This window comes from Marasmius oreades, chromosome 3 (assembly GCF_018924745.1).
Source record: "Marasmius oreades isolate 03SP1 chromosome 3, whole genome shotgun sequence".
Taxonomy (NCBI): domain Eukaryota; kingdom Fungi; phylum Basidiomycota; class Agaricomycetes; order Agaricales; family Marasmiaceae; genus Marasmius; species Marasmius oreades.
The window spans coordinates 1205262-1229205 of NC_057325.1; the positions used below are offsets into that span (position 1 = coordinate 1205262).

Here is a 23944-nt window from a genome sequence, read left to right on the forward strand (position 1 = left end):
CAATATTGATCATAACAATGAACAGAATTTCTCGGCATGCCCTGTCTGAGGCTCAGAAGAAGATGTACGCGGCCGAGCAGATGATGAATTTTCGTTGGATTTCGAAGGTTCTGGCTTCGTGTTCGCCTCGCGTTCTGACTTCTGTGGACGAAGCACCTATCAGTCTCCAAGCAGAACTGGCGGAGATAGGTGTGTCACTGTATTCTTGTGGAAGCATGCCTGTTCAACTGACCACTTTCATGGTGAATGATCACTCTCACAGGGCAATTTGCAGAGCTTGCCTACAGCTCAGTTCCCATTTCTTTTGTTTTGGATCATCTCCCACATCTAGTACAGAATGATTTCCCCTTTGAAGGCTACGACGCACTACAGAACGCTGTTCTGGTATCTGACTTTCATGGTGACGTCGCCAATTTGCACGGTTTCGTGGCATACCGACGGCATACGAATCAACTCATCGTTTCTCTTTCTGGAACTTCAACCCTTCTGCAAGGCTTGTACGACGTATGGGGAAATAAAAACCGTCATTCCTCAAAGAGAGGGTGGGTGCATGCCGGATTTTGGGCAATATACAAGGGAATACGACCTACCATCCTTGATGCCATTCGGAAAGGTATCGAGGTCCACCAGGAGGTTACCGAAATTGTTGTGACTGGGCATAGCATGGGAGGTGCATTGTCTCATCTTCTGCTTCTGGACGTTTTGTCCAATAACGACATTATTCCTTCTCGCGTCTCTCTCAAATTGGCGGTCTTTGGAGTTCCTCGAGTCGGAGATATCAACCTGGTTAATTACTGGCGGCAGCTATGTCTGGACTATCGCGCTCGTAATGGAGTTGATTCGTTTCAGGAGTACTCGGTCAAGGCTTATAATGATGGTTTGTCCTGGCCTAGCTTGTTAATAGTTGAGCGTAACATGCCATGCAGGTGTGCCTTCCCTTCCCCCGTTAGCGTTAGGATATCGCCACTTCACCCAAGAACCTTTGTATTTTGTGCATGGGCGTCTGTTTCGTGTCCCTCCATCCGAAACTGAATATGCATTGTTTCGGGTGGAGGCCGGTTCGGATGATTTGACCCTTCCAGAACATCCAAGGGGAGGCCATAATTACTACAACGGGCGCGACCAAGAGAAGTTCATCCGTCGCATGAAATGGCTGAACGATGCCTTGGCAAAATCAGACACAGAGTGGCAGAGAAGATACAAGAAGCTTGTTGAGAAGAACTCAAAGTCTCGATGATAGGGCGTTATCCGACTTTCGTTTTATTAATTTACTTATGGTCCGTATAATCTACTATAGTAACAAACACCCTTATTTTGCTACGTATACCAATTGATGCATGTTTTCGTTGTCGACATTGTCTGACTTCCTTTTTCGGTTTGAACATTTTCAGACTGCCTCCTCCACATCTCGCACCCGCCTCAGTTTGGTAGCAACATTTTTCGACATGGATGGACGCGCACCAAGGTATCCAATCCTTATAAATTCAATTTCCACAACTCATCCCCTTCTTAGAATAAAAAACCGGGCCCCAGCCGCCATCCAAGTACGAAACTTGGCTTCGTGTCCTTGACTATTCTTCCTGACATATGTTCCCCTTCAGGTTACCGCTGAGCAACTTCTTCGAGAGGTATGAAATCAACAAAGATTCGTGAAAAGAACCTCCAGAGTAATTTATGAACCACAGGCCCAAGAAAGACAAGAAGGTGCTTTCCGTGCACCCAGACAACGAGTCGAGGATTTCGAAGAACTCCACGAATACAGAGGACGAAAAAGAAAGGAATTCGAGGAGAGAATTAGAAGGACGAGGGGAAGCATGTGCGCACCAACCCATTCTGTCCTTCCTTGGACATTTCACTCAACGGTTTCTTATCGACAGTAAAGAATGGCTTCAATACGCAAATTGGGAGGTGCGATATTTCAGCCCCGAACATTCTCAGACAAAGCTTTTCTAATCAATGCATTGCAAAAAATCTCCCCGGACTAGGCTTCTCAAAATGAATTTGCTCGGTCTCGTTCTGTTTATGAGCGTGCGTTGGACGTTGACCCACGCAGTATTCAATTATGGTTGAGTTACTGTGAGATGGAGCTCAAGTCCCGGAACGTCCAACACGCGAGGAATCTTTTCGACCGTGCGGTTACGCTACTACCCCGAGTTGACCAACTCTGGTATAAATACGTCTACCTCGAAGAACTCCTTCAGAACGTACCTGGGGCACGACAAGTATTTGAAAGATGGATGCAGTGGGAGCCGGATGACAAGGCATGGCAAGCTTACATCAAGATGGAAGAAAGGTATGGGGAGTCGGACCGTGCGAGTGCGATTTATGAGAGATGGGTCGCTATAAGACCCGAACCGAGGGTTTGGGTGAAGTGGGGGAAGTTTGAGGAGGACCGACAAAAACTAGATAAGGCGAGAGAGGTGTTTCAAACTGCGCTCGAGTTCTTTGGGGACGATGAACAACAGATCGAGAAAGCTCAAGCTGTTTTTAGTGCGTTCGCGAAAATGGAGACCAGGTTGAAGGAGTATGAGCGTGCTCGTGTCATCTATAAGGTACGCCCTCCATTCCCTCAACTTGTGATTGGTCGATTGAGACATTTTCAGTTCGCACTCGAACGCATACCTCGCTCAAAATCAGCTGGGTTGTATGCTTCGTATACAAAATTCGAGAAGCAACATGGGACGCGGACGTCTTTGGAGACCACTGTGCTCGGAAAACGAAGAATTCAATACGAGGAAGAGTTGTCTCATGACCGTCGTAATTACGATGTCTGGTTCGATTTTGCTCGACTTGAGGAAGGTGCCTATCGTGATGTAAAGGAGGAAGGTGCTACGGCCAATGAAGAGGAGGCTGCTGTAGGCCGAGTAAGGGAGGTATATGAGCAAGCTGTCGCCCAAGTACCACCAGGGAATGAGAAACGACATTGGAGACGGTACATATTTTTATGGCTTGATTATGCTCTCTTCGAGGAAATTGAAACAAAGGTCAGTGGAGCACTTATCTCATGTCCTTGCCCTTATCCAACGCGTCTTCTTGTCTAGGATTACGAGCGAGCCCGACAAATCTACCAAACCGCTGTCCAGCTAGTTCCTCATAAAGTTTTCACCTTCGCCAAACTATGGCTGAACTACGCCAAATTTGAGGTACGAAGATTGAATCTTCAAGCCGCACGGAAGTTGCTCGGTGCGTCAATTGGGATGTGCCCGAAGGAAAAGTTGTTCAAAGGCTACATCGAGCTCGAAGTTGACGTACGTCTAGTTGTGCACTCCCTACTCCTTATCGCTAACTCACGTGAATCACCAGCTAAGGGAGTTTAGCAACGCACGGACGTTGTATCAAAAGTATTTAGAGTTCGATCCATCAAACTCGTCCGTGTGGATCAAGTTCGCCGAACTAGAGTCTCAGTTACAAGACTTTGCACGAACACGCGCGATATTCGAACTGGGGGTATCTCAATCACCGTTGTCCATGCCAGAAATCCTTTGGAAAGCCTATATTGATTTCGAGGTGGAGGAAGGAGAACGAGAGGCAGCGAGAGCGTTGTATGAACGGTTAATAGCGTTGAGCGGGCACGTCAAGGTCTGGATATCCTATGCGTTATTTGAGGCGGAACCCATTCCTTTACCGAGAGCTGTTCGGGAGGAGGAGGAAGAGGAGGATGAAGAGGCAGAGCGGAGGATGGTGGCAGGAGACCCTGGCCTTGCTAGACAGTTGTTTGATAGGGCATATAAGGATTTAAAGAACAAGGGGTTCAAGAGCGAGGTTAGTATCGCCGTTTTAGTTTATCAGGACTTTTATTAACTCAGAATTTTTCTCGAAACAGCGTGTAGCCCTTCTCGAAGTTTGGAAGACATTTGAACAAGAACACGGTAGTGCTGACGATGTGGTGAAGATAGAGGGTATGATGCCTGTTGTTAGTAAGAAGCGGAAGGTAGATCAAGAAACTGGTCAGACAGTTGAAGGTCAGTATCTTCTGACATGGTTTGTGCCATATACTAAATCTCTTCAGATTGGGACCTTGTTTTCCCCGACGATGAGAGAGAATCGAATCCAGCGTCTTTCAAACTCCTCCAGATGGCTCATGCATGGAAAAATGCCCAGAAGAGCGGGAGCGCGTCAAAGCCTTCCGAGTTCTTGTCGTCTCTATCGTCGTCTACTCAAGCTCAGAGTAGCAGCAAGGACGCAAATTCAAAAAATGACGGTAGCGATGGGGCTAGTTCAAGTGGAGGCGACGAGGACGAGGACGAAAGGATGGTGGATTGATTGGACTTCGTCGATATATCTGCTCCGATTCCGTGTAATTGTAAACTCCACCAGAGGTGTTACGCCTGTTGCAGCATTTGAACAGGGGGAAATACTGTACAATTTTTGCTCATGGTCTAGTCCTAAGAGTACATCCGTCCGCGATACCAAGTTCAATGATTACCAGGGCGTTCCAACAGGGAACACCATCGGTCCATAAACCTCAGCACGTTTTTCTTTGCCGCAGAGAAGCTCCACTAGGGTCAGGGCGAAAGGAAATGTGGTCCCGGGTCCACGACTAGAAGGGTTGAGGTATATCAGGGTAATCACCACAAAATAGAGGTACGCACGTAGTAATGAGATTTCCAGAAATAACAACAGCGTCTTCGGAGTACTCGAAATCTGGTGACGACCTATGAGGGTCGAACTATTCCATGACGGAGTGAGTTTAGAACGCACTGTCGACAAGTTTTGATTTAACAGAAGGATGAGATGTCAAAGGCTGCTTAGGAAGATCGGAGGTAAGGGCAGAAAGACTCCCTTGAGAAGACATAATAAATGTCGGTAAATGTTGACCACGGATGGAGAACTAGAATACCTGCACAGATCATCCCCACTAGTTTCTTTTGGGCCAAGAAATCTCGAACTAGGGTCTGCACTTGTGAATTTTGTGACATTGTCTCTGCTCCTTTAGCACCTCCGGGGATGACCATGACGTCGAACTTGTCCTAGGAAGCATATGCAGATAAATTAAACTCAGTCCCGTAGACCTTGACGGAGAGACTTGCAGGACCACATTGACTAGCGTCGAAGTACGCATCGGGCATGATGTTGATACCTCTGGATCCTTTGACTATGGGAGGGCTCGAAGAGCCTGCAAACTCGGAGAATTTCGGCTCTGGAATAAAGACAGAACGACACTGAACGCCTGCCCGAACGAGTGTGTCGTATGTGATCGTGCTAGAGTCGGATCTGGGTAAGTTGTGGGTCAGAACGGGGAATATCGTAGAGCACACAATTCCATTTCTTCAGTTCCATCGGCGATGAGAATCATTGCAGAAGGCATAGTGGAATATTTGAGGAGAGCAAATGGGTTAGCTGACCCGTGACAACTTTGTGCATGATAATGACCGCGGCGTCACGTGTCCTATCGCATACCTAGGACCGTTGCTTGCTGCCTACGATGATCTAGACTGAACGACCAGGGTTACATGAAGAGGGAGATAATACTCTTTGTAGAGGAAAGGTCAGTCGTCATCCACTCCCTGTTTGCTCGACTTAGTTAATATCTATTTCTATTCAAAGTTACGGCACCGAGGTTCGAGCTCGCGGATTCTTCACTTTAACAGAAGTCGAGTAGAACGAGTGTGGGAGAATAGCTGAGGCTACGAGATGCTATTTGCCATGCGGGATGGTGGCTGTTTCTGTTTTACCTGCAAAGTCGTTGAAAAATGTAGACTCAATGAATCCAGAGTGGTTGCCAACGGACGGTCAGTTCTTCCCCGCTCGACCCTATTGTACGTGCTCTTAGCGCACTCGAGTATCAGGCCAATCGAACACCCTCGTAAAACGGGTAACTATGCGCCAATTCTACTTATCGTCCCGCTTTCCAATGGGAAGTTGGATACGGTTTGCACTCAACAGAGTTGCCTTCCTTTGCATCGAATCATTACCATCAGTAAAATCGCTAAAAAGTGTTTTCAGAGCCATCCTATGATATTCAAAAGTGCACGAATTTGCCGACCGAACCACAATGACCTGTCCTGCAGTGAAAGTACCATCTAAAAATACTTCAACAGAAGACCCGCCTTTGAATGAGGAATTCCTGTACGCGTCACGTAAGTCTCCATATTTACATAACAATTGGATTGTGAATTGAAAGTACCGAACCATCCACTGGCAGAGTCTTTATTCCGCAGATGAACATGCTATGGATTCGTCGCCGGGCCGGTCCGAAGGCCGAATTCACTCCTTATCTTCATGATGCGGAAACCAATGCAAGATCCTACGACGGACTCATGCAAGCTTCGTAGTTGGTGTGTATTACGATCCAGTCTCCACCATGATCTTCTAGGAAACTGTACTCCAATACTCGGTATTGAGTCGCCCTACGAAGTAAATCCGGAGCTTCATGTTCTATATAACGCGACTCCTCAGCGCTGGCCGGCAATGATCGAATATAGTCAACTTGGTCTAGGTATACCGGGTGTCTGGGAACGGTCAGGAAAGCCAATGACCCTTGATAACCGCTGGAATTCATTTAAAGAATCATACGGGTCTATAAGCACAATGTCCTGATGTTTTCCGAGCTTCCGACTCTTTGGTTCGGTATATAAGTGATCTAGCCAACACGTATTCTTCCAACTTTCGAACCGCTCCTTCACTTCACATTCCCATTCTTTTCTAGCTCTGCTATGCAATTGCTGTCGTTCATTCCACTGGTCCTTGTAGCAGCTTCGTTTGCAGCCCCCGCAAAGCCTGAGAACGATTTCGCTTGCTGCAAAAACGTCTCCTTAGACGACCTTTCAGGCCTTCCAGCACCTCAACAACCCGTCCGCTTCCTCCTTCTCGGTGTGGGGACGCAAAACTATACCTGCTCGAGCGCAGGTACCTTTTCGTGGGTCCGTTCGCAATCTTATTCGGATAAATCTTGACAATGGCACGTCCCATTCTCTAGCTCGGCTGGCGCTGTCGCCAAACTTTTCGATATCACGTGCATATCCAGCTCGCCTGATTTCTCCAAGCTCACCAGCGATACATACGACCTTTGGACCAAAGCACCACCATCAACTTCCGCCGCAGACGCCATCAGGAGGAGAGTCGATGTCAGATACCCTTTCGGGGACCACTACTTCATCGCCAGCCCGTCCGGAACTGGTATCAGTCCCAAATGGGACGCTACCTCGGGGGCGTTCAATGGAAACACTCAAGCCTTTATGATCGGTGCCAAATCTGCAAGTGTAGCAGCTCCAACCGGGAGTGCCGATGTCGATTGGCTATACATGACGAAGGTGGACGGTTCTCTTGCAGACGAAATCTATCGTACCGACACCAGAGGCGGACAACCATTGCCATCGGTAAGTGTTTATTGTTTCACCTATTATCGTTCCAGGACGCAGAATCCTGATTTTCACCAGTGCACCCCTGGTCAATCTGCCACCGTTAAGTATACCGCGTTGTACTGTACGTACTTCCTTTGTTTTCTTTCTGTCACCCTGAACTTATTGGCCTTTCCGCAGACTTCACTGGTGGAAGCGTTTGAAAAAATCTTTATCGTTCGGTATACTAAGGGGCCTCCCTGGCCTCATTACTGTTGGGCAGAATGGCGTAAATTATTAACCAAATTATTGAATGACCTTCAACCATCAACATCCGGTTTTCAAACGATGAAGCCACTCCTTTGTACTTTTCACTTAGCAAGACTGTGGATGGTAAGAGTTCGACGGTAGTACGCCAAGGTTCAGATCATGAGGTATGGGACTTGCCCTCAAAGAGGTATGTTTCTCGTTTGACCTGGATGTTTTCCCAGTAGGATTAGTCTACCAGTAGTCGCTCCAAGGACTCAGGCATTTTTTTTGATTCTCACAGACTTTTTACTCTTTCTTTCGGACTGTGCAGGTACAGCTTCTGTCGCTTTGCACTCGTTCACAAACACCTCCCGGTTGAGCCCGCAACGGCGGCTAGATCGACAGCAACATCCTCACGGGGTGAGAATGAACTGCCGGCACTGTAAGGACATCCTTCCATGGGGTGCATCATGTCCGTCCTCGTCCTCGGAGACCGAGAACCTGTCAAGAAAGCGAAGTTCGAAGCGATTACGGTGCGCGGGACGCCCAACGCGATTCGTATATCAGCCCTCTGCCCTTCTCTCCTGACTTACTGGCGCTGCACGCCGCCGGGGAATGCAATCCGACGGAAGACACTTTCCCCCGGTCTCGGATGTCGGGATTGTCGGGATCCAGACAGATCCGAATATACATCATGTACACAGCTAACCCCCAAATTTGCACCTGACACGGAAAGCCGGTTGATATCAGACAGTGATGGGGAATCCGTGTCCGATATTGGTTTTTTTGGTGTCAGATATCAAACTGGCCAGATACGAACCTGACACCACTTGCGAACAGATCAGGTATTTCAAATTTTGTTACGAATCATAGTTTGTCATACGAAACTATGTCATACTTCCTAATATATCTATTCACCCGAGCCCTCCGCCCATTTGCGTGTGGCCAGCCCGAGTCCTGCAGGCGAATGCTGACATAATCATGTTGAACTTTTTCCTCGCCCACCATGCCGCTGTGAACGACAGCTGGCACTGACTGTTTTAACGCCTTTCCACACCCCACGGCGAATGGTTCTTGGCTTTTTCTCACTGGGATTCACCTACAACCAACCTCTCTGAGACCTCAAGCTCAAGGATCTCGCAATATGGCTATTGGGCTTGTCTTGGTCCCCTCCCCTCGTCGATTGTCAAGCAAAAGTACTCCTTCATACCATACTCACTCAGACAGAAGCAATGCAAATCTTTCAAGCTGCTCAAGCCCCTCAAGGACATGAACTGCAAATTAGACCTGCAAGACACTCAAGTTTCGATTCCTCGATATACAAGGTCTCCAAGTGTCGACGTCCTCAAGGTGACATGCAAGTTATTTGATTCGGCAAGCTCTTCAAAAGCCCTTCAAGTCGCTGTACCTGGTGTTACTCGCGTGAAGCCGTCAAGCGCGACTCCTCAAGCCTCAAGCTATAAAAACACGGCAACTGCATATCGTGCAAAATTTCCATGACTGAGGCTTCAAACCATGAATGAGGGAGGTGAAGTCGGCTCGTAAGTTTAGTCTTCATCGAACATCCGGTTCTCGAACTGACTTTCCTGTGATAGGTTCCCACTTGGTTCACGCTCACAAGAAGTCGGGAAGGTGCGTATTAACAAACGTGGGCTTTGGTTGTTTCTGACGTGGGCGCATCTCTCACCAGATGGGTTAGGATCTAAGCCTGGGTATACGTATATTGTGTATTGTACAGCCTGTATAGTACATACAATGTTTAAAATACAGTATACTTTGTTTTCAGCCATCTAACGAGCAGAACGAGCAGAGGGAGGGCAGGAGGAACCCGGAAACCCGTCACGGATGGCCGGGATGGCCGGGATGGTCCTGCCGCAAGCCACATGCTGTTGGTGTCTGACACTGAATGGTCGGTGTCTGGTTGGTGTCAACGCGAGAATTTGAATTTCTCACTTTGCTCCCTGACACCGTCCCACTGGTGTTCTGACACCGAGTGGCCACGTCGGTGTCTGACCCTATCCAGAGGGTCAGCTGTGTATACCCAGACAGTCCAAATGAACGTTATGCAGTCAAACACGCCACTTGATCGCTTTCAAGTGACCGTAATCATGTATGTATATCATGATGATCATGATCAACATCCGAATATCCTGCCACCATTCATTCATTGAACCGACAGCGACTCATGGTCTTGGCTCACAACGGTATTATATAGATAAGTAATGAGTCCATAGTCCTTCGAACCCTACTCATAGACTTCTAATCCGGGTAAGCTCGGAGTAAACAAGTGGCTTGTGGGTGCATGCTAGCACGATCGCAGCCTTAATAATACTGAACCCGAAGCCGAATTAAAAAACTTGGCCATTCGTCCCGACTCGGACGGTTGTGCGTCATTCGAGGACACTCAAAATCAGCTTGAACTGGAAGAGGTAGCTGAGTAGATACTGGGTTCCGAGCTCAGCAAGCCCAACAAGCAGAGTTGGTATCAGTACGTATCGTATCATTGGGAGCACCCTTTGATCGTCTTCGTGATGAAGAAAAATGATTAACACCATCCGAGTCCAGTATGGTGGCTTGCCACGGAGGCTAAGAAGAGTTCCACTCAACACGACACTAGACCTCGTTAAGTACAATTGTACAATCATCTATCGATGGAGAATGTTAATGATGCCCCGATTACCGGTATGATCCAGATCTATGAATTACGTGTCCCCAATAAGACGCTCTCTAAATAAAGTCAAATTCTTGGTAAATTACAACTCATTTCTATATTCTCTTCATTAAGAAACGCTAGGTACAGGGTAAAGGAGTAAAAAAAGATATGTTGTAGACAAAACGATAATCTGTAGGTATGTGATGTAGTGCCGTGCGAGTGTATATGATACGCTGCGGTTCAATCAGGAGGGGGATGTACAGGACGAAGAGGAGGGGAAAAATCAAAGGAGTGGAAAGGTATTCAGTATGAAATCGAAGATATTCTTAAATTAGTCGAAAGAGAAAAGAGTTTTCCTCTGACTCTGTCCATCATCCGTGACCCCTGGAGTTCAATCCATCACTCTATACAGCAGTCCGACTCGGGTTCCTAGCCAAAGTCTGACCAGTGTTCTGAGCTTGGTAGCTGCTGAATCTTTGCAACTCCTCAGGCTTGATACTAACTCTTCCACCGAACCCGACTTTCCGCGCTGCCCGTCTCAGGAATCCGACACGGTTGGAGTACAATGATTCGTGTATGGAAGCAGCACGGGATTGGGTACGGGTCATCGGAACACCCTCATCCGACCTAGGTGCATTGGCAGCCGCCGCAAGTCTTCTGTTACGGAGATACTTGATGATAGTGGCCTTCATTGCGAATTTGATCCAATCCAGGGGAACGAACCAGATGATATTCTATCGGACGATGTTAACAACCTGCTGTGAGTGAAAACAATATGGGTTCGACTTACCCAGACCCAAACGATACCAATCCATCCACCACTGATTCCCTGGATTTGAGTGAAGCCCCAGTTAGCATAGGCAGCGATGATACTCGAAATCAACTGGGCAATGCAGAAGGCACCCATCAAAGCAAAACTGGGTCTCTCCATGAAGAAGAATCCATGCGAACGAGTGACGAAGATCAGAGCTTGCGAAATGATGGCGACTTGGAGGTAGATAACCATATGGAATTGACGGTCGTTGGCGACGACGGGGTTGGTTTCAAGACTGACTCCGAACTTGTCCTGGAAGAAGGTTGTTTCCATGATGATAATTACGAGAGCAATGCTGAGAAGAGAACGAGTTAGTGGACCATTGAGAGCAGAACAAACAGAGGGGCTCACGTCGACAGGGTCAAGTAGAGACCATACGCAACAGCGAACGCGAAGATCTCAGCAAGATCCCAGCTATCCGGCGTCATTGATGGTAACACCCTGTCAACAGACAAAGTCATGATGGTTCCATCATTGAGCAAAGCAATGATCAGGATCATGAACGGAGGGAAGTCGAATTGGTAGGCGAAGGCGAGGATAGCAAAGCAAACGACGATACGGATAGTAACAGCACAGGCGTAGATGGAGTAGTTTCGCATACGTTGGAAGATAATACGAGATCCACGGATAGCGTGCACGATGGTTGAAAGACCAGGCTCCGTCAAGACAATATCAGCAGCTCCTCGTGCAGCATCAGTGGCACCCTCCACTGCGATACCTACGTTTGCCCTCGAGAGAGCGGGGGCGTCGTTGGCACCATCTCCAGTCATTGCACACAAGTGACCGAGACCTTGCAGTCTCTTGACAATCTCGTACTTGTGCTCGGGGAACACTCCGGCGAAACCGTCCGCATCAAGAATCATCTCGTCGAGGGAAGCGTGTTTGCCACCAGGGGAAGGACCGTCTTTCAACACTTTGGCGGGGTACATGTGGTCTCCCAAACCCAAACGACGACCCGTTTCCTTCGCAATAGCCAGTTGATCACCAGTGACCATCTTGACCTTTACTCCCAAAGCAATAGCGTCGTCAATAGTCTGCTTGGTATCATCACGGGGAGGATCGAATATCGCCAATAGACCAATCAGTTCGAAACCGTTACCCTCTGCCTCAGGATCATCACCATCGATTTCCTCATACGCAACGGCCAAAGCACGGAGACCACGCTGAGCGTACTCTTCGACGTCTGCCTCGAGTTTATCCTCCAAGTCAGATGTCTTGTTTCGTGAGCACAACTCGATGATGATACCAGTCATACCCTTAGTGACTCGCTTGAGTTTACCGGTAGACTCTTCACGGTAGGTGATCTCCGTACGCTTGTCAACAGGGTTGAATGGCTTGAACTCGAGGAGTTTGATACCGGCACGGGCACGAGCAGGGTCACCAATAGCCTGCACAACAGACATATCAATGGCATCCTGGTTTTCCGTACGAGAAGCGTAGGCAGCAAGAAGAATGACATCCTCTGCAGAGAAAGGGCCGTAAGTACGGATGGTGTTTCGGTCAATGGTGAGTTTGTTGGTGGTGAGCGTTCCAGTCTTGTCAGAACACAGGATGGTGACACCGGCCAACTCTTCGATAGCTGTGATACGAGTGACAATGGCCTTATGCTTAGCGAGTTGCTGAGCTCCGACGGCAAGGGTGACAGAAAGGACAGTGGGCATGGCAATGGGAATACCACCGATCAAGAGGACAAGGATGTTATCGAGACCACGCCGGTAAGTATACTTGAACTTCGGGTATAAGATGACGATCTCGAGGAAGACGAAAAGACCGATGGCAATTAGACAGAATGAACCAATCTGAGCCAGAATTTTTTGGAGATGACCGGTAGTATCGTCATCCTGTCCAACAAGGGAGGCGGCACGACCGAAGAAGGTGTTGGCACCGGTAGAGATTACCACACCTTCCGCTTCACCTTGCTTGCAGGTAGAACCACTGACAAGAGGTATTAAATAAGTATCGTACGCAAATTGCCAAGGAATACTTACGAGAAACATTGATCACCGGTCTTCTTGGACTGAGGCAAAGATTCACCGGTAAGAGCAGCCTGATCAATAGACACGTTGATGGCCTCCGTCAAACGACAATCCGCCGGAACAATGTCACCGATTTTGAAGGAAACCATATCACCAGGAACCAAGTCCGCGGACTCGATTTCTGACCAGTTGCCACCACGCTTGACTTTGGCCTTGGGGGCAAGTGAGTCCATGAGTGCTTTAACGGCATTACCAGCGTTACGCTCTTCGTAAAAACCGATAGCGGAGTTGATGAAGAGCAGGAGGACGATACCGACGAAGTCGGGCCAATCCGGGGCTCTGCCTTCACCGTTTGAAAGTGCAATGGCGACGAGAGCAGCGGCTTCCATGACCCAGGAAAGAGGATTCCACATAAAACTCAGGAACTGAAGCCGAGTAAGAAAAGAGTCAGGTATGGGCATGATCAGAATGACTTGCCTGGAGGAAGGGATTCTGGTCCTCGGCCTCGAGCCTGTTAGGACCGAAGAGTTCAAGACGACGTGTAGCTTCCTCTGAAGTTAGACCATTCTCGTCGCATTGTAATAGTTTGAAGACGTCCTCAATGACAATAGTTTCCAAGTCGACCTTTTCCTTGTCGTACAGATCCTCAGCACGGAGTTGGATCTAAATGATAGCTTGTCAGTTGATGATACACGAGGAGCAGAAGCCATCAAACACGAACCGTCGACATGTCAACATTGGCGTCTAAATACGACAAGAAAAAATCAGGTCATAGAAGTGTTGGTTAGAATAACGATGTCGACATACGAGTAGGACCACCATTATCGTGTTCCAAATCTTTGTATTCTCTCTTCTTTTTTTCTGGCTCGCCAGCTGGCGTGGCTGGGGTAGGAGAGTCGCCTTGAGGGCCAGGTTCCTTTTCAATGTTTGCCATGATCTAGAAAGAGAGGCTCGCGCCTTGGAGGAAGCGGGGGACGAGGAGCACGACTATGAGCCTGTTCAGCGGAAAGAGAAAAAAATTACGAGTGGGTAGAGGAGGAGGATCGGGCGAGCATATGTTTGGCTTTTATCCAACCGGATGATTGGATGAGAGGACAAGCAAATACAAATAGTCCGCGAGACTTGAAATTCCCACACTTTTACGCGGCATCAATGCGGTTGGACCTATAGCGATTGGACCACGACGTCCACGACCTTGACAACAGATCCTCAGAAATCCTCAGGACGCATCATGATACCGCCGCCCACCATAAGGGCGACGAGCTCGCTGTTGCCCTCGTTTCCAAAGAAATACTCGTTTTGTTGTCGGTAGCCCCCTCTTTCTTGGACCTACACGGTGGTCATCTTCACGACGACGACATCAGCGCTAGCTAACCGCCGCGTCCGTCGCTGGCCGGGTCAATCCTGCATATTGTTGGTATGTCATACTCGCGTTTCAACAATAATGAGTTTTCCGCGAAGTGTCCGTGTCAAGCGGTATCCGGTATAAATATCTCGCCATCATTTACTCAGGCATGACTTCTCTTCCCGATGGCAGAATCCAGCGCTAAACTTCCTGAAATGACCGAAAGTGTAGAGAAAGACAGACTCGAGTAAGTTGTAATGCCATTCATTCATTGACAGGGATTAACATCGCTCGGGGATTGATGGCGTTAGTACGTCTTCAAGCTTTATGTCTAGGGTTACCCCAGGAAGAATCAGAGACCAATAGGCTTTCTGGATGGATTGCGGGCCGACGTGAGAGGTTTTCGAAGGTGGCTGTTGAGCTGACTCCTCGGCACCCTACATGACCAATCCTTTGTCCGATCGCACTAGTGCGCATATTTAGCCAGGAAGGTACATAAAAGAACAAGTAGTACCTTGCAAGACGCGACGGCGATAGGGTGGAAGTCAGAAAGTAAGGGCTAGGAATCCTTCGGATATTTGAATTTAGGGAGGAGTTGCTAATGAGTCTTGAGATCAAGGTCGAACGACAGCTATCGGGATCAGATACGCGAACCAGGCGAGCTAGGCTTCGCGGGGTTTCAAAGCACAATCACAATCACTCCAAGTGGTTCAGACTTTAGAAGGTGTAAATGAGGCACAACAATGCATTTGAAGAGTGGTCGGAAGTGCGGTATAAGTATCGCCGCACCGACACGTGCATGGCATCATTTGAGATACTGGGTACTTAAATTCACCTCATGCTAAAGTATTTGGATCGAGGAACACCGCAAAAAGCAACCTAGAGTTTTATAATGAAAGAATAAAGATCACAGGTCGTAAGGAACGATTGACAGCTGTATGCTACTAGAAAGCTGTGGAATATATTGAAATTCGGTACGTTCCTGTTTCTCAGAATTTGTGGCCCACAAGCGCTGAATCTGAGCACCAGGTCCAGGGCCAAAAGCTTGATACTCAACAATTCACAACCACATTTCGAACATCGTTTCCCGCCATCGTCGTCCACGATCGACCTATAGTGGCTCCCAGGTTCACTCAACTCAAATAAACGAATCACCCTGTCGAAATTTCTTTTCCAATCATGCCTCGATATGACTATGTAACCATGTACGTTGATGACTTCAACGCCAGTACTCATGAGTACGTGCCCGGCTTTACGTTGTGCTCTGTTCTCCCTCAAACGCTTTCTGCTCAACAATCAATATCGAGAAGTGACTATCACTGACAGTGACACGACGACATGATCTTTCCTGGAAGGATGGAAACGAGGACATAAAACTCACCAATTACGACCCAGACCTAGTTCATTTCAATGCTTCCTTTGAAACACATCAGGAAATCTGTGGTCGATACCCATAACCACAATTTATTCTTATCACAACCACGTTCTATCCTATGGACCATCTCATGTCTCCTGTACACGTACGTACCCTGCTTTGATCGATGCTGTACAGTGTAAATAGCACGAAATCTCTAATTTCCCAAGTAGCCGTTGGACAGTACCAGTCCGCGAAATTCTATCTAATCTCTTGACCAGCAGTCTTGATCCTACCAGGCGACGGGACCTCGGGATCCTATACTTAGGACCGAGACAATAGAGTCAGGTATCCTGCAGGAACCCGGGCTCCCGTGGGTCATGCTAAGCCTCAGGATCTCTGGGTTCGCAGCCGCTGTATCCTATGCAAATCCTGTGTGGGATCTCGTCACAGGATTGTGTCGGATTATCGATAGTCCTATAGGATTAGCCACAGTACAATGAGTAAAATAAACAGTGCATCTTTCTAAGTGCTTTTTGATGTAAGGCTGCCGTGACTCACGCGTTGGAAGTTTCGTTGAAATCGTATGGCAAACTTGTATGATCGTTCTGTGGGATAATATAATGAAATCCTGCAGGATCCGATTCCTCGGTCATTCAAAAATTGGGGTTTGGATAAGTCCTGTGGGATCGGTCCAGTAATCCAACGGAAGCCAAAGCTAGCGGGCCGTCGTTCGAATGAGGCTTTCAAGTTTCCTGGAAAAGACCGTGAGTTTCGAGTCTGACCATCGCTTTATCCGTTTACATAACACCTGGTGCTTCGTAGAAATAATACCAGTATCACATAAATCACTTTCAAACCACCGTATTAAAAATATGAAATAGTTATTCAACCTTTCCGTCTACAACTCGTCTCTCGGTGCCTCGTTGGTGTCATCTTTCGGAGTTTCACCATCAACCCCCTTTTCAATCTTTTCAGAGGTATGGTCAACGCCTTCCTTCTCCGTCACTTCTTTTCCAGAAGACCCAGCATTGGCCAGAACATTAGCATCCGCTGCCGCAATTCTTGACTTGATCTTTCCCTCTTCCGCCAGTTTTCTCGCGAACCTGGCAATTTCGCTGTCGTATTCTTCCCATTCGGGAATTTGGCGAGCTCTAGAAAGCTTTGGTTCTTTCTGTAGTGCATGAGGTTTAATTAGCCATTCGTTTGAATGTCATAAAGTAGTTCGGACTTTATAACTTACCGTCAATGGGTTTTGACATAAGTCTATCGTTTTCGCCCTATGAAGACGATCTTTGCTGCACCAGGTTTCGCACCATAACCAGTCTTCATGTAGCGAGAACTGAATGATGAGTGAAGGGAGGTAAGAAATATGTTCGCCCTCATCAAAAAGTGCAATACTTACAATCGGAACTTCACGCTGAATATTGTTGGGTAGATCTACAACTCGTGTTAGCATAACCCCAACACAAATTAAGTACTGAAGTTGACAAAACTAACCTTGGTCAAGATTAGCAAGCGAGTTGGGGTCTGCAGACAGAGCCTGATATTGCCCACGAAGGATGTCTCCCGCAGCAATCTTTCGGAACCGCACCAAGTCTACGACGTATAGGGCACTAGATGACACGTCAGACATGTCAACGAATGCGGCGACAAGCACGAACACATACCTGATATGATACGGTTTTCCCTGCAAAAAGTCCTTCCAATACCCTGTCTTCCAAAATCTGAACCCTTCCATATCATAATTATCATCTCCCATCGGCGTGTATCCGTACGGCGCGCCTTTCAAATCCAAATCAACAAGCTCCTTCAAATCCGCTCTGACAATCTGATCTGCATCAACGAAAATGACCCGTTCCAGATCCATTGGAAACAAGACGTCCAAGAATAGGATCTTGTATGCCCAGATGATACGTTGCTTTTCCTTTTGCGCGCGCAGCCAGGATGGCCATTTGTAAGTGACCAACTCGTACTGGAAGTTGTAGGCTGAAGCCAGATGTGGTATAAATTCCTGTGCAGGTGGGTCATCAGGGCTATCTCGAGTTGAGGATTACAAAGAAACTTCTACTTACGAGGAAAGAGGGGGAAAGGAAGTTCTCGATGAACCAGAACTTGACGGTGCTCTTGGTGTTCCTGAGAACACTCAAAATCATGATTCCAACGAAACGCTTGGATCTGCCGTTTAGAAAAACAAGGAAATTTAGAAGGAAGTCGCGTAAAACATACCTCGTATAAGAGTCCAGAAGCAACTGTGAAAATGTTGATTTCTGCTTGTTCACTTCCATGGACGACACTGAGCGAGGTTTCCTTTGGACTGAAGATCGATTTGATACTAATGAAAGGAATCAAACGAACTGCACCGACACTCGAAGAAGAAGAGAACCACGGACCTGTTGACAAAATTACCGACAAAACCCTCATCTTCTTCATCGTCGCCCTCAGCCAGAACATCCACCTTCTCCATCCCTTTTTCCCTCGAAAACCTCGGATACAAGGTCAGCCCTTCAAAGCTCGTGACTGTAATCTCGTCTCCAACTTCAGCTACACTAGGACTATCCCACCCTTCATTCCCAACACTCTCCATCTCAAATATAGCCCGACCTCTTCCTTCTCTGATACCTAATCGGAACACGCCAGGCGTAGCTTTAAACTGGAAGTATCCAAGGTTGGCCACAACTTGCGTATCGTCGATCGGAATGGGATCGGTCGCGTTACCACTTGTCAGTTGTAGTTGGACACCGCGTGGAGGGGCGTTCGTATTCGTGTCTCTGGCATGACCTTCCACAACAAGATAATCCAGCTCAAAGATAGCATCGACGTTGTTATCCTCGGGTGCAAGGTGATTCAACTGAATATTATCGAGGTCGTACAGCGCTTCGCGAGGCCTGACGAGCCACGACGAGGGTGTGTCGATCGCAAGAGTGTAGATCGGTTCGATTGGCAAACCATCTAAGACGGTCTGTGCAGGAATCTCGTACCTGAAAAGAGATAGTTACAAGACTTGCTGGAGCGATTCAAAGGAAACCGTACCCGTCTTCACCAAAAGTCAATGATGGTCGGAGGTTGTATCTAAAAAACCTCTTGAGCGGCACCTTGCTCAATGATGTTATATCGGTTCTCCAGAACGACCAAATCAGAAGGCTTGACACACCTCATTATATCTCGCAGGGTTCAATCGAATTTCAATCGAAATGTCAGGGATGTTTGAGATCCACTAAAAAGTTCATGAGCAAAGACGCTCGAATTTCGGCACCATCAGGACACACCTCCAGAAGACTCGACCACCTCTGTGCAGTCTCACTCAAAGGATCCAGCAACGCCGCGACCTGGTAAACCGCTGTCGCGTTATCACCATATTCGAAGCAGCTAAGAAAATTTTCAATAACGAAGGATCAGTCCCCTACAATCGGGCGCCCTATGAACGGAAGTACGAACGTATATTCACCCTCCAGCTTCTGGTAGTGTCTTGATCTCGGCCTCTGGGGTGCATCAAACAAGCCCACTTCGCTTGGATCCGGCAATTGAATGGCAGCGATAAACGAGGAAATCATGGAAATGAGATCGGAAAGGGACGCTCTACGAATAAAGTGAATACAAGAAAATAAAGAGACAGAGACGATTCGAGACGGACCTATCATTGGACCGCAGCTCACCCTTGACGTCCTCCAAAGCCTCGACGACGGGCTTCACTCTCTTTCGCAATTCGTACACCTGCAACGCTTGGAAATCATCCGCTCGGAAATCATTGTGCCCCAAAGGTGTTATGACCTGAAGAAGAACAGAAGCAAAGATAAATAGTTGAGTGAACTTTTACAGGAAATGGTGCTCACTCTTCCGTTGATGACTACACCTTTGTCACCAGGGTTTACTCCCAACCCTTTGAGAAACCTCCTGCCCATGTCAACATATTTGGTATGATTGAAGTAATCTAGCTGGTGTGGTCTAACATCCCCCAAGATGGCACGCATCTGTTCACCTTGCGTTACAGGGACTTGTTCCGGGTCATCTCCTACTTCATCACCAAATCCTAGTGCAGTTAACAGGGTGTTGGGAGTTATGCTTTCCAGCTTTTCGTTGAATATCAGATGCGAAAAGAACGCAGACATGGGAGGGGATTTCAGCGTCTCAGGAATGACCGGGTTGACGGGGTTGTGTATAAACGAAATACGGGCTGGAGAATCGGCTTCCTGCCTCTAAAGGTGAGATCGTACATGAAGAGAATCGAAGGATGACATACAACGCTCAACAAGGCCTCCTTAAGAAACGACAGTCCATCATGCTTGTTGAAATCCGCAATGACGTATACCGTGAGGGGAAGAAGTTCAGATCCTCCTGCGGAATACCCGTGAGGATTGAACGGCGGTTCTCAGGCGTGATGCAACTTACCGGGATAGATATAACCGCCCTTCGGAATCATCCATTCCGACCGTTCGACAACTTCGGGGAGATTCACCAGTTTCAGCTTGTCGGCGGAGGGAGGCACAATATACTTGTTTCTCCTCTTTGATGTAGTGGGCAGATCATTGAAGAAGTTTGACATAGAGAAAGGCTTCTTCTCCGGGTCATCTGGGTCAGGAGATGGCTGAACGATGTGTCCCTCGTAAAGCTATGAATCAGGCCAATCAGTTTAAAAATCCCCCAACAGCGATTCCTCGTTTTAATTCCCACCTGTTCTTGAAGGTACTGTAGTTGACCCCTGGATTCGACCTGCATTTGATTCAAGAAGCTCTGGTATGATTTTGCCTCGCTTAGTAGCCAGCTTTAGTGGGAACATCAGCACAACTTACATCGCCCATCTCAAAGTATCTCCCATTCACGAATGCATGTCCCTTTCCACCATTCTCCTCTAGGCCCAATCTCCTTGCGTAGTCGTTGGACTTTACGATAGACACCTGTATTTTGTCTAACATTTCACTTCCTTCCAAGGACTTCCCGCTCAGAAGTTGTTCGAAATCGACAACTTTCTCTGGGTCTGAGTCGGCCATCAAGTCTGCAAATGCACTTCGAACATCTTTCCAGTTGACGGAAGGGGTCTGGCTGTCTGGAGGTATTTGTAGTTGTGAGACCTACACAAACTCGTAAGATAAAGTATAAACGTGTTTAAAAACTCAGGCCTTGCAACCTTTCTCAACATTTCCATGGTATTCTTCCGTCCATGATTTTGGACTAAGTAATAGAACAACCTTGCCATTTTCATTCCTGTCGTTACGAATCAATACAGGTGGAACAAACCAAGACTATGAGACCCACCAGGTTCGGAAGCTGTAAACGGAACGATACCCCATCTAAACGAGAAACCCTTCTGTATGATGTTACTTACGGCCCCCACGAGAAAGTTGACGGATGATGTTTTCGATAGGTCGAGTACGAGGACGACATTAAAGAGGTTCAGTTTCACAGAGGGGAACTGACCGGGATAGAGCGGTTGTAGGATCTGGAAAGAGTAAGTAAGAACATTGAAGGGCAGAAGCTGTGGACGATAGCCGTACACCGTGAATCGAGGGCTGCCATCGTGTGTACCTGGTAAAGTTGAAGTAGAATGAGCTCTACAGCGATAGAAAGGAGTATCAATCTAAAACTAACCTGGAGTCCTTTTCAAGATCATTCCACCAGACGACTACGGTTCCCTCTCGTTCTGGACGATCGCTTACATCTACCAAGCCATCGACAACCGCGCCGCTCCCGCTCGTGTCCTGTGCCACCGCAATTTTCTTATGCGTTAACAACTCTATTGCCTGCCCGTTACCCAGCCACCTCTCATTCTTCTCGCCCAAAGCAAACGATGTTAGTGTTTTGATTATCGCCCTCTCTTTCTGTAAGATCTTCAATAATCCGAACGGATTGACCTCCCCGTCCTGTATCATTTGTCCGTTTATCCACATCACATTTCCTCCCGGTTGAGCACGCAGCTGGTTGTTATGGATTTCTTCGGCAAGTTCAGAGGAAATCTGAATCCGCGGACCATTCGGACCATTGAGTAATGGTAGATATTTGGGGAAGTTCTGGGATAGCCGAGTGAGTACTTGGATAGGATTGTGACTCGACGCGGCGTCATATAGCAATTGCGCGGCTTGCAGACCAAGGGAAGCAATTGCCTCTTTTTCCCTTTCTTTCACCGAACCGGAGGTGTCCTCAGAAGAGGACACGGTTTCCATCTGTTGAGGGTCGGGTTCAGGATACGCATTAATAAGGTTGGGTATGGGGTCAAAAGTATTGATGTCATCCACCCCATTTCCGTTATTTGCGTTCGCGCCTGGGGGAAAAAAAGAAAATTTAGAATAGCAGTGATAGCGACACAGCCATAACTTGCCCTGCTTTTTTAAATGTCTGTCATCTAAGGCAAGATAATCCATTTGTTTCAGATCAAGTGCAACGCTGTATCCCGACAAATAGGTCTTTAAATATCCACCCTGAGGTACGTTTGGTGGTATGTGCCTCAGGATGTACTCCACTAAAGGCGGTCCGTCCGTGCGCCTTGCTAACTTGTAAAGATACTCGTGTAACTCGCGAAAGTTGGAAGACTGAAGAGATGCATATAGGATCGCAGTGCGAGGTGGAGTTGTATCGCCGAGGGATGGAAGAGGGTATATGTGGTCAAAGGGCAGAACTTTAGGTCTATTCAAGGTACTAGAGAAGGTGAATCAGACCAATCCTGAGCGTATAAAGGAGAGTAGGTACTTACCTCTTAGAATCGGGCTTCTCTGACGGATCTATCGTTTCTACCCCTGCAAGTTGTGCAAGTGTTTCAACGTCGCACACTGTCGTCCCATACCAATCAACCCAGGACCCACACTCCACCTCTCTCTCGCTGTTGGTGGTATTATAATAATGATAGAAAGCCTGAATCTTGGGGGATGCCGCATGAAGTGCTAAATTCATTTCCACAGCCGCAAGAGCACCGGGATCAGGTAAAAAGCCATGAGATACGGCGAGTGCAAGACTGGATTTATAAACTGCCTCTGGGACCGATTTTTGGGAATGTACGAGTTCATTGGGGTCGGTTACACAATCGAGGAACGGGAAGAAGGATGCAGGAGATTCGAGGGCTACTGTTTCGCTGTTACAGTGATAGATCAGTGGTCTTTAGAATACTTTGACTATGCCTGAGCACGTACATGACTTCGATGAGAAAAGGCGATGCTGGCCACGACGTCCGTAAGGACACTTGGACAGGCGGCGAAGCCGCAATAGCAGCAACAGCCGTCAGCAACAACCCCAGAACCATTCTTGTTCCTCGTGTTTCGGTCACTCCGGATTTTCTTTTGCTCGATTTCTACGGAGGTTTGACGTCTTCTAGATAGCCCAGTGAAAGAGTTCAACAAAACATGTAGGTGAGTTCGTCAGTCTAGGCGGAGACACGTATGTTTATGTGAAGCGCTGGTCAGGCCTTCAAGGCACGGGATCCGAATTTGCTTCCTCCCGCACACTTCCTGCACCCGTCTCGATTTCTTTAACAATATTAATATTTCTGCAGATTAACACGTCACGTCGCTTTCGGTTCAGGTCAAGATGAATACCACCGCCATCTGCGGTGTATATTCTTTTGACTATATCCACCCGATGACCGCAAGTAAATTGGTTCACCCAGCTCAGCTCATCCAGTATTACCGGGAGAGACACATAGCTATCGCCCTGATAGAGTCTGGCGAGAATGATTTTGAATTTGTGGACGAACTTTATATAGGTGCGTAAGTCTTAACTTAGCTTAGTTGCTTCCCCGACTTCTCTTTCCCGATAAACAGCTAGTGATTGCGTTCTGAATCTGGGAGTAATCCCTCTGTCACGGAGGCTTTAGCACGAGAAAAAAACACAACGAACAATCGGGTCATGAGTTTCCATGGTCGAAAACGGAATGAGAACACCCTGGACGGCCTCGTGTCCCCTCGTTGATTCTCGAATTGACATTCCCTGAGAGCTAGAACGCAGCACTCAAAGCTTGACAACAATTTCCTATATCCAAAAAGTTGATTAGCGGTAAGCCCATGCCGATCAACTCTACACGATACACATGGTCAGACCCCCAATGGAATCTCTGGCGAGACGGACTAGTGATCAGTTTGACGCTTCTACCCTTGCCCTTACGTTCAGGTCTCTGGATTGAATATTGACTCCAGTCGTCGAGCAACACAGGCAGACTTCAGTTTTTTGAGAAGCGGACTTGAAATCCTACCTACAGCAAAGTGAATGGCTACCTTGTTGCACCTCGACATTTCTTCCCGTTCAAATGTTATCAAATTCAGTTATGACTCTTGCTTCTCTCCGAAGACCCC

The 23944-nt window shown here is 47.6% G+C and overlaps 6 protein-coding genes across 7 annotated transcripts; 3 read left to right on the forward strand and 3 right to left on the reverse strand.

Moving 5' to 3' along the window:
- Positions 1–17: 17 nt before the first annotated feature.
- Positions 18–1237, forward strand: E1B28_005709 (uncharacterized protein; the record flags this gene model as incomplete). The annotated part of the gene is made up of 3 exons (XM_043150285.1): positions 18–189; positions 263–877; positions 927–1237. 3 exons carry the CDS (start codon positions 18–20, stop codon positions 1235–1237), a joined length of 1098 nt encoding a protein of 365 aa, XP_043011372.1.
- A 208-nt stretch (positions 1238–1445) lies between these two features.
- Positions 1446–4263, forward strand: CLF1 (NineTeen Complex (NTC) component; the record flags this gene model as incomplete). Its single annotated transcript, XM_043150286.1, has 11 exons — positions 1446–1465; positions 1514–1544; positions 1602–1628; positions 1686–1816; positions 1878–1908; positions 1986–2552; positions 2604–2984; positions 3042–3248; positions 3304–3762; positions 3824–3962; positions 4010–4263. The coding sequence occupies 11 exons, from the start codon at positions 1446–1448 to the stop codon at positions 4261–4263; spliced, it is 2247 nt and encodes a 748-aa protein (XP_043011373.1).
- Positions 4264–4318: 55 nt separating this feature from the next.
- Positions 4319–5342, reverse strand: E1B28_005711 (uncharacterized protein). 2 transcript variants are annotated; one of them, XM_043150287.1, is made up of 6 exons: positions 5259–5342; positions 5031–5202; positions 4841–4970; positions 4702–4782; positions 4593–4644; positions 4319–4540 (listed from the first exon to the last, which is right to left on the reverse strand). In XM_043150287.1, exons 1-6 carry the CDS (start codon positions 5306–5308, stop codon positions 4423–4425), a joined length of 603 nt encoding a protein of 200 aa, XP_043011374.1. In that variant the 5' UTR covers positions 5309–5342; the 3' UTR covers positions 4319–4422. The 2 variants fall into 2 exon arrangements, with proteins under 2 accessions (XP_043011374.1, XP_043011375.1); XM_043150288.1 differs by having other exon boundaries at positions 4319–4644.
- Positions 5343–6656: 1314 nt separating this feature from the next.
- Positions 6657–7504, forward strand: E1B28_005712 (uncharacterized protein; the record flags this gene model as incomplete). The annotated part of the gene is made up of 4 exons (XM_043150289.1): positions 6657–6859; positions 6920–7319; positions 7380–7425; positions 7482–7504. 4 exons carry the CDS (start codon positions 6657–6659, stop codon positions 7502–7504), a joined length of 672 nt encoding a protein of 223 aa, XP_043011376.1.
- Positions 7505–10208: 2704 nt separating this feature from the next.
- Positions 10209–14020, reverse strand: E1B28_005713 (uncharacterized protein). Its single transcript, XM_043150290.1, has 7 exons — positions 13780–14020; positions 13694–13716; positions 13450–13635; positions 12985–13397; positions 11348–12931; positions 10973–11291; positions 10209–10916 (listed from the first exon to the last, which is right to left on the reverse strand). The coding sequence occupies exons 1-7, from the start codon at positions 13904–13906 to the stop codon at positions 10587–10589; spliced, it is 2982 nt and encodes a 993-aa protein (XP_043011377.1). The 5' UTR covers positions 13907–14020; the 3' UTR covers positions 10209–10586.
- A 2425-nt stretch (positions 14021–16445) lies between these two features.
- E1B28_005714 (uncharacterized protein) lies at positions 16446–23055 on the reverse strand. The gene is made up of 25 exons (XM_043150291.1): positions 22790–23055; positions 22357–22731; positions 21985–22301; positions 21258–21927; positions 21164–21194; positions 20925–21108; positions 20797–20873; positions 20462–20740; positions 20343–20402; positions 20061–20280; positions 19912–20006; positions 19505–19861; positions 19306–19442; positions 19110–19250; positions 18941–19040; positions 18826–18888; positions 18705–18766; positions 18065–18652; positions 17901–18006; positions 17747–17842; positions 17342–17685; positions 17172–17287; positions 17077–17111; positions 16915–17013; positions 16446–16845 (listed from the first exon to the last, which is right to left on the reverse strand). Exons 1-25 carry the CDS (start codon positions 22897–22899, stop codon positions 16573–16575), a joined length of 4935 nt encoding a protein of 1644 aa, XP_043011378.1. The 5' UTR covers positions 22900–23055; the 3' UTR covers positions 16446–16572.
- Between the last annotated feature and the right edge of the window lie 889 nt (positions 23056–23944).